We start from the raw sequence: 14754 nt of genomic DNA, 5'->3' as shown, positions 1-14754 counted from the left end.
CAGGTAACTCTGCCTTTACAGCTGCACAGTTGTGTAAGATTTTGTTAGACCTTGAAGGAGAAGCAGACTAACCCTTAGTTTTATGTTGATCTTTTTTGATAACTTTACATGTAAAGTAAACCTAGAAATACTGTTTTTAAAATATAATATCATTTTTATTTCGAAATTTCTCAAGTGTCAGAAGAAAGCGATTCCGTATTTAAAAATACGTCTTGTAAAATTCAAACATTTCAATTGTGCCGTGTGGTGGCTGTAAATGTTGCCCCGTACATTGAATCAGAGATGCTATATTTCCGATCCTTAAAGATCGTTCAACACGACATTTTTTGTTCTGATCGTGGTATTTTTAGTTTCAACTTTTTGGCTTTTTCGATTTAGGTGGTTCCAATATTCCTTCTTGAATAATGTTGAATCACCCTGAGGATGTGTTGCCAGCTTTAACTTTGTCTTTTGACGTCTTATCTGTGATATGCAGGCCTCATAACCTTTGATCCCCTTACAAAATTCAATTTTGTTTAGTTCCGCCCATTGTTTTCTCGTTAAGGGCACACGAATTCTATAATTTGGTGACCATTCGTCTTTTATCATGGAATGGCACGAAAGTGTCACATTGAAGATTCCATGAAAACCGCCGTATGAAAACATCTGCGGATGTTCCCAAATTCAAAATTTTATCATTTCATGTTTAAATGTTGAATTCTTCTAAAGTCGGTGCTTGGGGCGTGGATGGTAGTTTGCACTTGACAGTACCGTCCGTGAACAGGCTCAATCAAACTGACCCTGCAACATTTTCAATTTTGCCGTTTTGGACTTTCTTTGGGGATTCTTATTTTTCTCTATTTTTTTCTATGAGAAAATATTTGTCAATACAAACTTTTCTTTGCATGTATTATGAAAACATCAAATCAACAATATATAAAGCTATTAAATATTTTATGCGTAACATGTTTTTTGTTAATGTTGTTTTTGTCATTATTTTCCTGTATTTTCTGTTGTATAACCTTAAGTGTAATTTGATTTAGAGATGTATCATGCCAACATTTGCTAGAAATAAGGTTATGATACTATTAAATTATTATGTTATTATGAACTGCTGTGTGTTTTTGTGTATTGTTTTCTATTTCATCAAGAGCAATGATTCGTTCCTTAAGGTCTCGAACATTATAATGAGAGTACACAAAATGGATTAAGTAACTCGGTCATCATGTGCTAACAAAATCAACAAATAACAATATAGTAGATTAGTTTGGTACGTTTCTACGTTTATTTCATTTAAACATGTACAAGTGTACCGCAATTAAGTAGATTTATAAATAAACAAGTAAAAAGTATACTAACCATTATATGTATCTATCTTCCATTAATGTCAAACTCAACTCGCGGGGACGTAGACATGACTCTAGACTAGTCACTTCAGAGAAAGCTATGAGATACAAGTGTCCCTAGCTCTTATTGAATAGACCCCAATGGTTCTTTTATATGCCCAGTGTGTAACACTGATGCATGCGAGGATTACCTGGATTTTCTACCAGTACACCTCTATTTAGGTGGGAAATGCTGAAAGTGTCTCTGAAACATCCCAAGGTTGTTACCCAGGATCGAACCTGGGACCTCAGGAGAGACAGCTAGTGGTCTAACCAACTTAGCTATTGCGCCAACCGTTACATTTTTTAAAAAAACTGTAAATACAAACTGTATACATGTTGAATTGTATTATTGCTTGAAAATAGACATTCTGATTTTCAGACATATTTTAGTCATTGTGTTTCTGACATTGGCTTGAATTTCAGTTCAGGCGCAAGTACTACTTTCAGTCTGTAATTACTCCAAGAAAATTAATATGAATCAGAGGTGTTCCGATTATTGTTTCATAAGCCATAGTTGGAACCTTAAAATTTCAATTACAAATGAAAATATGGCAATGATTTAAATATTTGGTTTCCGAACATGTAATTAAACTACTCTATCACATTACTCGAGTGGTAATTGCGCAACTATTTCATTTTTTCTTTAAAACAAAATGGCTATTTGACCCATATTGCTGCCGAACATTGTATTGTAAAATTACAGTATCATGTTCATCTTAAGTTCATTTATTGAAGCGAAGTTTATCTTTGCTGTATAAAAACTAATTTCATTATGTAAATATTATTTAAATAGGTATAAAAAGAAAACGATGCAAAAATGAACAACTAAATGTTGTTCAAATTCATGAATTCCAATTTAATCTTCGCGAGTTCACAATTTTAACTTAATATGATGTTCGGATAGCTTCAAAAGCCATGATAGGTTATGCGTTTCATAAAATAGATTTGAATGTCTTATTTTACCGAATTCAAAAGAAGAAACAATGAGTTTTCAAAGGCACGTCGAATTTCTTTTATTTTCACCGATGTTACATGTATATCGACACAGGAACAGGGTCAAGCAACAAAAGTAAATCCTTACTGTTCAATTGGTTTTAATTTTGTGGAAGGACATCCATTCATTTTTTACCTTAAAGATGATGAGTGGTATTATTTTAACGCCGTTGCGGCAACATGAATCCTGACAGCTTGCAAATCTGATTTATATCATAGTATGCATCTACAAATGTGGCGCATAACTGTATGAACTGTTTGACTCTGATATCATATCTAATGAGATCTTAACTTCAAATGTATATCCAAAAGAACATTGACATCAAAATACAACAAACACGGGAAAATGAACATGTTTATATGTGGGTTCATTGAGCCTGTTATGACAGTCAGGGTTTCGAACAAACTACCGCGAATGTCCATTAAAGCACCTGCTTATTCAGCGTTCAGATAAGAATATGGTATATAAAATCATTATGCTCAAAGATATTTTCAGGCTGCTTTTATTGTGTTCAGTTTAACCAATATTGTTATGGCCATATGGCAATTTTTCAGCTTTCCTGGTGTTAAAAGATTTTATGTGTACAATCGTCCATTATTTCAGGCACGAACGGGCATCCTAGACGTCATTACATGAAACAATCAAAAGTCCGTATAGTAACAAATAATTTGAAGTCAACGATCTTAGCCGTTCGCCCGAGAATGTCCTGTCTAGCAGACTCTTTAAACGCATAATGTTTTATTGGGGCAGAGAGTTGTTTTTACTGGACCTCATCAACTGAAAATGTATTCCGTACTACAGCTGCAATGGTCACTGTTCCTTGGAACAAATTTATGACAATAATATTAACCTTTCTACAACAAAAGTACCGAAATATTCCCTAATCAACGATAACAAACAGAGAGACCGTGCCTCAAAGTCGAATTTTAAGTCCATTTTAAGTACAATTGATTGTACAGCATTGATTCCCATAAAGCAATGCTAACATTTGTACATAAAGGATTTTACACAATAATGAAAATGTATTACCTAAAACATTTACACCTTGAAATACGATGAAAAAGAAATGTATATATTGAACCAGGTCATACAGAATAACTTTTTTGTTGGCGTCCGCGCCGAAGCGCGGCGCCTCTTATGGAATGAAATCAGATTTTGTGAAAGGGCGACAGCAACTTCTAGAGCCTTTCAGTCGGCCATAATAAAAGTCGATCATTCCGATCGGTATGAGGGTGCTTGATTATGAATTAAAAATGAAATGTCGCGATATGTACAATGAATAGCGAACTGGAGAATTTCGCAATGCAAACATTTTCAAATAAAATAACCTTTTCCGTCAATACATCGCGCTCTTCTGGGTATTTTTTATCATTTTGAAGTACACAGTGGGTAATTATGGTATGTTGTTGTTGTACATGTATCCGAAAGCTGTAAATAGAATTATGAGTTGATGGAAAATATAATCTATTTATAGAGGGATGTACTCCTATCGGTAATTCCCGGTGTCTCCTGGTCTATTTCGACCGGGATTTTCTAGTGACCAGCGAATAGTACCACACGTTTATTGTCCGGTCTGACCCGGTTTTGGAGTAGATGTTTGATATCGTTACAGACCATAACAAATATTTTACAGACAAATAAGCTTTTTTCAAAATGAATGTTTATCACTTAGTTTGGTTACAATAATTAATAAACACAGATCAACTCTAAAATTAATTGATTATTATTATACAGAAGCATACAATTCGAAAAAAAACCAACAACAACAACAGCATGTTTTATTTTATTTATATGAGATAAAAACAATAAATATGTAAAATAATTGAGAAAAATGTACATTATATGGTATTAATATGACACTGTCAACTTTGAAACATTTTATTTAATTTGTTACTTGTGTTAAGTAAAGATGCCGAGGAATAATTCAAAGTTACAAATTAGATTTTATGAAGTATTCAATCGATTCATAATTTAAAAATAATAAAGAAAAATACAAAAGTTGACTTATAATCGTCGGTCAATATGACAATTGAATTCTTAGAATAGTAATAAACGTAAAAACTCAGTAATAAAATAGCACATAAAACACTAAAAAGAAAAGAAAACAATATTCATAAATACATGTATCTTTATTTTTTATTAAAATAGATATTACAATTATTGTATAATAAACAATTATGCTCCACTTGATCAACATGTTAATATAACCAGAGTCATATTGTAACTAAGTGTGAACAGATTTCATAAGAGGGGGTCTTCGCTAAAAGCGGGACAATTACACAAATGCGTTACACATATGAATTATAAATTATTGTATACATGTATATCCGTTGCTATTAATAACCACGATCATAAAGAAATAACAAGTACTATTCTAATCTTTAGCATGCCAATCAAAGTTAATAATGAACAACGTATTTCGCTCGTTCATTCATTAGTGATATACAATTCTGGTAGAAACCAGTATACCATTGAAAAGTTTATAAGAATATCTTGTCTTCATATATTTACTTGTTCATCTTCACCTGCTGCATTTCTTGCTTGGACGCCCTTTGATGATTTGCATCAATGCTTTTCTTGTTCTATATTGTAACATACCGTTTGTTTACAGATGTGTCTGATATGGTTTCCCACTTTGTATGTGATTTTGGTTTCCATCTATACATTACGTGAGTTTATTTATTGTATATTAAATGTGTCGTAATGAATACGAAAATGATAATGGGATTCTATTATCTGTCTGTATTGATAATCTTGGTTTACCGGTATTTAATAATCATTATTATCTTATAGGGTTACAAGCTAGTAAGTCGTATTTTTACGCTCTTGATGTAATTTGTTTCTTATGATGAATTTCTTCGATTAGTATTTATAGCGTATCAGAAACCGTAGGTAAGAAACCTTCATTCTGAAGAGTATTCATTATTTTCATTAATGGGGCAGGGGACATTTTCGAATGATGGCCCGTCAATTTTTTTAATAACTCAGACATGGTGTTTTGAAGGTACTGATATCTTCTCATGTTTCTTTGTCATTGTAATTCTTTCTTGTTTGTGTATAGGAAATGAGAAGTATTTTTGGGTTTTTACCCGAAACTAAGCATTTTGGTAGCTTTGCATGTATTTCTGACTCTCCGAATGGAGGTGAAAAAGTTAAAAATCAAGCTTTGACAGTTGGTGCCAAACAAGTAAGAAATTTCAGATAAATTTTGTGAAAAATCTAAACGTAAGACAGACACTTTATTGGTCATTTCTGAAAATGCCATAGCTTGCACTGCGTGTTACTGATCTTTTTAAAAGAATCGGGTGAATTCTGGAGTATGCTGCAGCTTCATGAAGATTGTCCATATTGGTATATTTTAGGTGTGATTTTGGCTGGTGGAGGTAAATATAAATTGCTGTCAGTCATTTTTTAAAGGAGCAATGCATGCAAACTATTATTTTCTTCAATGTTTGTCATATATCATTGAATAATGCTTTGCAACTGGTTATCTGCCTGTGAACCAGATTTTGAAATATTTTGAATTGTGTTTCTGGTCACACTGAAATACAAAATTGTTCATTTTTAGGTCCCCTGTCCCCTTAGGACGAAGAGTAATATCCTTTCAACGACCATAGCGTAATTAAATTATAGCGAATACGGCACCTTTTGGATTCTGAAAATTCCAAATTTTATATGTGGCCAAAACATCGAAACATATTATATATGGCATAATACAGCGTGTCACATAATTGGGGTCAATGATAAATTCTGTACATGATACATATATTTTAAAACAAGTGTATTTATGCGAATTCGACAAAAATGGGGGAAAAGGTCGGTGGTTATCACGTAATTGTTCCTGGTATACATTTCGAAAAGTTTTTTATTAATATTCAAGGTACGGAACAGAAACAAAATTATGCTTTTATATAACACATATACTTTATCACTACTTCCTAGCGTCCATTTTACCAAAACTCGCTAAGCCAATCAATCATCTCGGCCTTTTGATAAGAACCTCAAACATAAACTAAACATGTAAAAAATAGCATTTTAATGCCAGGAGATGAATACAGTGAGTTATAGTCCGAATAATAAAGTAACAAGTCAACAGTACATTATTTGAAACCGAAAGTACGAATTTGTATACCTGATTTGGTTGTACATCTAATTGTACATCATTGAGCATTTTTAATTGATTATGATTGTTAGACATATGTTCATCATAATTTTACCAAAATAGACTTTATTTTCGTATGCCAACAATATACATTCGTAATAGATTGTCAAAGATTATACCCTCTGATTTTGTTTACAACTAAAACCATGTTCAGTCCGTATTATGTCCGATGTTATTAGCTGTAATAGCCGAGATGTTCCAATTGTCACTGTTCACAATGTATTTTCCTGAAATCGCGTGTTTTATGCACACATAGCGAAATAAATTCTAAATAACGCATTCATGCTTTGAGGTGGGGTCTCTTTTAAACGTCCTAATCCGAGGGTCAATTGCAAACTCCTTTATATCGTTGCACAAATGTTTTAGATCATTATTACTGAATATATAACGATGCTCAATTGATAAATAACGAAATATGACAATTTTTATGAACCCACCCTCTTTTTTATTTCAACAAAACAAACATCATTTGAAATCATTTATTATTTTCTTTGGTTGCGTTTGTGATAATTTCAATGTTGTGTTTTTCTTTCCATTTCGAAACTAAAAATAAATATGAAATAAGTCAAAATATTCTGTCATCGATGAAAACATTTGTTGCTGTTGTTGTTGTTGTTGTTGTTGCATGTGATTGATACTCAAGTTTCACTTTCTTATCTTTTAAAAGATGGTTGCAATAAAGATAAAGATAAATTCTGAAAATGAAATGTCAATTATACAACAAACACCTTAAAAAAAATGTTATGTATGTACACGTAATGTGGGAAATAATTATAATGCGAGTGTGCGAGATTTAGAGAAATTTCGAATACAAGGTTTTCCAGGTACCATCACCTAGACATGAGATGAATATTCATTACTAAACTTCTCTTAGAACAATCAATTGTACGCACATAATATTTTAATGGCCTCCAGAAACAATGATATTTATTATATAGCCTCATCAATAGTGACCTCTGTTGTTTTTTTCGGTGTCTGAAAGTAGGGGGAACCCCCAAAAAGTGAAATGATGCCTGAAGATATAGTTAGGTTTTTAGATATCTATTTCTTTCAAATGAAATCCACTTTTACTTTAATTGATGAAATATTGAAAAATTGATAAATCAGTGTTTGCTGGCTTTGAATTATTAATATTGTATTTCAGATTCTACTCTTCATACTATATCCGTCATGTCGGAAAGTAGCAGCGATGTCGTCATTTCTCAGCAGAAATCTGCAAGACCGCCATCAATAGCTATTGGAATTAACGTGGAAAAGCCGAAGTTTCCGCAATATGCAGTCTACTCGAAGAGAATGGAATCTTTTGAGTCTTGGCCAGAATACATTCCGGTAAAGAAGGATGATCTTGTCGAAGCAGGATTTGTGTACACAGGTAAATAAAAAAATCAATTTTGCAAAACTTGTTGCTTGACTCTTTTGCACGAGTGATGAAAATCAAAATACTATAAGATTGCCCACAATACGTTGTTAGTTACGTATGAAAATATTTATTCAGTGTCTGAAGAAATCGCACAGATACGAATCTATTTTGTATTGTAAGGACATAGTAATGTTTGACTATTTTACATAATGAGTTTATGAATTTATTGGAATATATTGAGGAATGAAAGTTTACATTAGATAAGTAAATGCAATAGAAAATTCATTTTGATTAGTCATATCTTAAATTTACTTTGGTAATTTGTATTTGAAACAAAAAAAAGGTTAAAATAAAAATACTGATTTGATGCGCTCATGGGTTATTGATACTCATGTTTATATATAATCAAGTATGACGAAAACTGATTTCTGATAATCCTAAAATTATCAATTTAGGAGTTGGTGATAGTGTAAAATGTTACTTCTGTGGTGGTTGGCTGTGGGATTGGGAGCAGGATGATGTACCAATGGAGGAACATGTGAAATGGTATCCAAAGTGTCCATACATCAATTCAGTTAAGGGTCCGGCATATATTGAGAGACTTCGGCGTGGAGAAAAACCAGAGAAACCGTCGCAAGCACAGGTATATAAAATTTGTCATTTGTAAATTGTAACGTTGCGAATGACAAACTCTTTGTCAAAAATTGGAGGAAAGTTATATTAATAGCACAAAATAGTCAGTGTATTCAATTTATCATATTTCATAGAATGAGATAAATGATGGCAATAATCTGCAAACTGAATATTATATGTATGATGATCTTTAACGGGAAATAACTGCAGAACTATTTGATGTCAAATGTTGCAGGTTTCAAAACATGTTAACCAAATTTGAAAACATATGAACATGCATATGATTTAGAGACTTAAAAATTAAGCTTAGGACTCCAGGCAAAGTAATGGCATGTAGATTGCAAAATGCATTTTGATAAAGATACTAATAAAGCAGTGATATTTAACTGAGTTTGAAATAATCGATATGAATATTATAAAATGACTTTGAATAATACTATTCAAGCTGAATATTCTTCGAGGTACGGATCTATTCCGGATATACAGATAAAAAATGTTGCTATTACTCACAAATACCTTTGTTTAAATGACTGCATGTTTTCATTTAAATAAGAATAAGAATCTTTGAAATATTAAATCTTAAAATTAACACTTGTCATTAACAATTGCAAATGTTCAATTATATCATTATATTTGACTTCGAAAACAATTGAACGTAGTATTTCATTTTTCCCTTTCCAGACTAACTCAGCTTGTACTGCCCCAAACCATCTTGAATCTGTTGCCGCACGTTATTGTATTGGATTTGGTTACTCTAAAGAAATGGTTCAGAAAGCAATTGATATTTTTATTGATAGACATGGTATGTCTTTGACATTGTATTCAGTGAGATATGAAATAAATGTTAGTAAATGTCACATATTGTAGAACTCAGGATATGCTTTGATAAGTAATAGAAAGAGCACCGAAACACGAGGCCATCTGATTTGTACGAGGTGGCGTAGCCCCCGGGTATTAATCAGATTACCGAGTGTTTTGGTGTTCTTTCTCTTTTGTATCATAGTCAAACATAAAAACACGTTCCCTGTTGTCACAATATGAAACCCCGGCAAAAATGAACCAATGAACGAACATCTGAATATGATATTTCTGTCGCTTTCCCTTTCTCTGCGTCAAAATATGTAAACCCCAGCAAAAATGAGCCAATTAATGGGCATGTTCTGGAGTGCGGGTAACTAATACCCGCACTCCAGTTAACGCACTGTGCATGTATATGTATACGATTTAACCCTGACACATTTTCAACAGAAAGGTCTCCAAACTATGATACAAGGATTATTAAACGGTTTATCCATTTGTTTCGTTATTATCTATTGAGTTATAAAAATTCAAATGCTCGACATCGACTCTTAAATAACTTTAAAAGTAAAACTAAATGTAACGTAAAACTATAGATATTTATCTTGTTTTATTTTCAGTTAATAAATTACATTGAATTGTTAATTAATGTTTAAGTTCATTCTCGAGATACGTAGGATTTATTAATATATAAATAACACATGGGTTTGTAAGTAACAGTTGTATCATACCGGTAGTTTGGGGATCTTTCTGTTGAAAAAGTGTCAGAGTTAAATCGTATACATATACATGCACAGTGCGGTAACTGGAGTGCAGGTATCAGTTACCCGCCATCCAGAACATGCCCGTTGATTGGCTCATTTTTGCTGGGGTTTACATATTGTGACGGCAGAGAAAGGGAAAGCGGGAGAAATATCATATTCAGATGCTCGTTCATTGGTAACATTTTCCCGGGGTTTAAAATTTTGACAACAGGGAACTTGTTTTTATGTTTGACTATGATACAAAAGAGAAAGAACACCAAAACACTCGGCAATCTGATCTATACTTGAGGGCTACGCCCTCTCGTACAAATCAGATAGCCTCGTGTTTTGGTGCTCTTTCTATTACTAAAATATATCATCCCGAGGAAAATACTGTTACCCGAAGCGTAGCCAAGGGTAACAGTATTTTAACGAGGGATGATATTTTAATGTTACTCACAAACCGATGTGTGTGTTATTTATTTTATTACCCCGAACAAAACTACTGTGATGATCTGAAATTGTCAACTAAAATTAACTGTTACAAAAATAAATCAAGAGTAACAATAACTAAAGTGTCCTTACCTTTTAAGTTTTAAGTGTACTTTAGGCCTACTTGAGAAGATTTCTTTTTTTTTTATTCTTTAAGCAACTGATGATATCTACTAGTCATACACATACGATAAGCTGTGTTTTATTTAGAAAACAAAACACTAACCCATTTATATGGTTATGATAAGTGAAATCTGATCCTTCTGTATCCAGAATATTCTTCGTATGGTTTTAGACAAAATAATGATGATAACCTATGTCTGCCCACAATATCAGTAACGTTTCACTGATTAAAATTGGTAAATAATTTTTGTCGCATGCTTTAATCGTCTGCATATTCCAGTTTGACACATAATTATTCACATTGCAAGTACATCCGTTGAAACCGGATGTTTACTTTTTGACTATTCAACAAAAGATTTTTTTATACGCGAAAGTGCAAACAACTAAATTTTATCGGTGTCATAGTTACTCTGGTGATGTCTTATCGTAGAGAAGGTTGAAAATAAGAATGAATCTGGAAAAAAATGGTGGCCATTTTATTTCATCTTATTTAGAAGATAGACCACGTGACCAGATTTTAAACTGTTAAAAATTACTGTTACGTGTGTAACAGAACAAAGCTCTTAGTCACGACGAACACTTACATTAACAGTAAGAGTAACTTCCAGAAGCCTATGGGAAATTAACATTACAAAAAAGGTGAAGGTTTATATTACGAAATATATGATTGAATAAAGGTTTTCTATTAGTTCTCTAACATAGAAAGTAAAAAAAGTCATCGAATGTTACTTATTTATGATTTACCAGGTAACAGTGACTTTAAAGCGTCACATTTATGTGAACTTTTGATGGATCTTGAAGAAGAAGTAGAACAGTTTACACAAGGTAGGTCTTACTTTTGCTTAGATTCAAGAAATCACATTCATACTCGTAAAGAAGAATTGTTATCGAAATTTCATTGTTGAAACAATAATTGAAACACAATGCTTTTATTTAATGTTTTCTATTACCGTAGAATAAATAATGTGTTTTAAGTTATCTTACATACGATATCATACTTGATTGCTTAGTATTGCTGGAAATGTCATTTTTAGAGAAATGGATGAATGACGTCCTATCAGCGACATTATTTCTCCGTCTTTTAAACAAGTCAGCTTACATTTTGCATTTTTCAATATTATAGAAAAATATTTGAAATTTCCAGTGTCTTGGTTCAATATTTTTTACTGTTGTAATCTCTACTGTCGCCATATTCTCTAATGAGAATTGTATTGACAAGTTACATGATTTCTTTTCATACATGAATCATTTAGTACAATAAAATTAATGTAACCCTAACCTACCTACTAACACTTACCCTACATCAGCATCCCCGTTTACCTACATTTTACTTATAAAATAGGAGTAGACGATAGTGACAGATCTTACTCTTGTGACGGTGAAGGAAAAGGCTTCCATGGTTTCAAGTGGGGGTCTCTATGAAAATGCTTGCAAAAGTGTCGTTATAAGGATATATGAAGTAGAATCAATCCTATCTGCGGCTAACTTTTTTTTCTTTTTTTTGTTCCTTTGTCTAGTCGAATAATTTCTTTTTTTCTTTTTTTGAAAAAAATTCAATTAAGAACTATTTGCACTTTGGTAGATTAGTTATATACTATTTATACTATGTAAAATGCCCGGAAACAGGTAAGTATCAATGATTTTAATCCAGATGGTCACTTGTACCCGGGTACGTTACGATACCGAAATCAACTTGATTTCGGTAAAGTTACCGAAATCAACTTTTCATTACCGAAATCAACTAGTAAAAACCAACCTAGTTAAAATAATGCTATTATTTCTTCATTATTCCGGTACGGGACATCGGATCATAAACCGCTTATTATACATAATTTGACGACAAGGTAATGCGAAGTAGTCATATATGTCTTAACATTCCTTAGACTATAACAAAGTTTATCTAATGTTCTGTGGGCTTTTAAATTGATGGGGTAGAGTATAAACCTGCATATTCATTAGCGATTACCTTCGTTAGTAATCAGATGAGGTTTGGCCTTTAATTTATCTTTTAGTAAATCGTTAATCATTTTAGGCCCATTGAGTATATTTGCTCTGTATAAGGAGAACATAACTCATCTTGGCAGTTATTTTTTATAATCAAACTTAATTTCTCTGGTATAGTTTTATTTTGTTTTCCTGCAAAACGCGTCTTGTATACGATATTTTTGTGTTCTTACTACGTTGAACTGTTAAATGCTCAGGTGTTCAGCTTTTCTTTCAGAACCATAAAATTAATTTGTTCGTATCTTCTTACAGGAGAGAAGGTGGTTGCCATTCCATCATAGCAAGACTGTTCTGTTTTAAATAGGCGAAGAGTAAAATACTACAATTATAGTTTAATTGTAAATATGTATATTTTGCTGTGTTACTTTATTTAATTGGTTGACATTCTCTGACAAAAGATCGAGTGTTGAACTACAATTATATATTCTAGTTGTGAAGATGCATTTAATATGGATTACGATTATTGTGTTTATAAGGTGGACAATTGCATGCTTGTTTTAACATTAGATATATTGCTGGCTAACTATGTTAAGGGACTTTTTTCAGAAGTAGAAGAAGTAATGTTACCCTTAAATTTTTAGGAAAATTAACACAGTTCTTTCGCCGAATGGAATTTCGAGTAAAATGTTGATTTAAATTCAATTTTTGGAAAAACTCCATTATTCAAAAAAAAAATAATCCTGAGGATAAGCAGTCTTCCCTGCTCCAGAAATTATAAGTCCTGTATGAATAAATTTATTATTTTACATTTATTTGTCATAACTAACATATCGAACATATAACATATCTTTTACTCTGACATTGTTCGCAGCGTGCTCGTCGCGTCAGAGGCAGTTATATCAGTTTCTATTCAATAAAATTGTTTAAAAACTGGTAAGTTACTATAACAGCGAAACATTAAAATATCAACTGTTAGTTCTACATAGAAAATTATTACTTTACTTTTCTCCAATAGAATGTTGAATTTATAATAAGTTTACATGTCAATTAAACAAGAAATACTGTATTTGAATATTATATTATTTTTATTTCGAATTTTCTTAAGTGTCACAGTATAGTATTATTTTACAATCACGCTTTTTATTACTTGGGGATTATACGCCTCTTTTCATGGAATGGCATGGAAGTGTCACATTTAAGGTTCCATGATAACCGCCGTATGAACACATATGCAGATGTTTCTAAATTCAAAACTTTACCATTTCATGTTTAAATGTTGAATTCCGCTTAAGCCGTTGCTAGGGGGCGTGGACGGTAACTTGCATTTTCCAGTGCCGTCCATCAAACCGAACCTGCAACATTTTCAATTTTGCCGTGTTGGGCTTAATTTAAGGAATCTGTATTTTTCTATTTTCTTTGTTAAATTCAAATATTACGTAACAATTGTTTTTGTCTACCAGCAAATATGTTAAAATAAAGACCTCTGTTTGCTCGTATTATGAAAAAATCAAATAATTGTTGGTAAATGCTTAATGCAATACATACTTTTTTGGTGTTGTTTGAGCCATATCGTCATTGATGTTTCTGTATTTTCTAGTGCATAACCTACAAGTCTATTTTATAATGTGATTTGATATACCGATGAATCATGTCAACAAAATGCTTGGAATAAAGATATAAAATTTTATGAACTGTTTTGTGATTTATATTATTATCATCATCATCATTATTATTATTATTATTATTATTATCATTATTATTATTGTTGTTGTTGTTGTTGTTGTTGTTGTTGTTGTTGTTGTTGTTGTTATTATTATTATTATTATTATTATTATTATTATTATTATCATTATTATAATTATCATTATTATTATCATTATTATAATCATTATTATTATTATCATTATTATTATTATTATTATTATTATTATTATTATTTATTATTATTATTATTATTATTATTATTATTATTATTATTATTATGTAATTTGATTATTTTTCTTAAAATCGTCTGACCCTCCAGAATCTCAGTATCTAACTAATGCGGCTCGCCGCAAAAAAAGGAATGAAAAGAGATCTCCATTTTCTGTCAGAATGTTACATTTAGTTTCAGAGCGTTTCTGCCAATATCGACAGCC

General features: G+C 31.8%; 1 protein-coding gene across 1 annotated transcript; it reads left to right on the top strand.

Annotated features, from left to right (window-relative positions):
• Positions 1 to 7321: 7321 nt before the first annotated feature.
• LOC132738638 (death-associated inhibitor of apoptosis 1-like) lies at positions 7322 to 14303 on the top strand. Its single transcript, XM_060726198.1, has 5 exons — positions 7322 to 7895; positions 8339 to 8526; positions 9198 to 9318; positions 11420 to 11497; positions 12929 to 14303. The coding sequence occupies exons 1-5, from the start codon at positions 7694 to 7696 to the stop codon at positions 12955 to 12957; spliced, it is 618 nt and encodes a 205-aa protein (XP_060582181.1). The 5' UTR covers positions 7322 to 7693; the 3' UTR covers positions 12958 to 14303.
• The last annotated feature ends 451 nt before the right edge of the window (positions 14304 to 14754 follow it).

Source organism: Ruditapes philippinarum, unplaced genomic scaffold (assembly GCF_026571515.1).
Source record: "Ruditapes philippinarum isolate M1 unplaced genomic scaffold, ASM2657151v2 ctg6458_1_1_1_1, whole genome shotgun sequence".
Taxonomy (NCBI): Eukaryota; Metazoa; Mollusca; class Bivalvia; order Venerida; family Veneridae; genus Ruditapes; species Ruditapes philippinarum.
The sequence above is the reverse complement of the archived record's forward strand: the minus strand, read 5'-3'. Positions and strand labels throughout refer to the sequence as shown.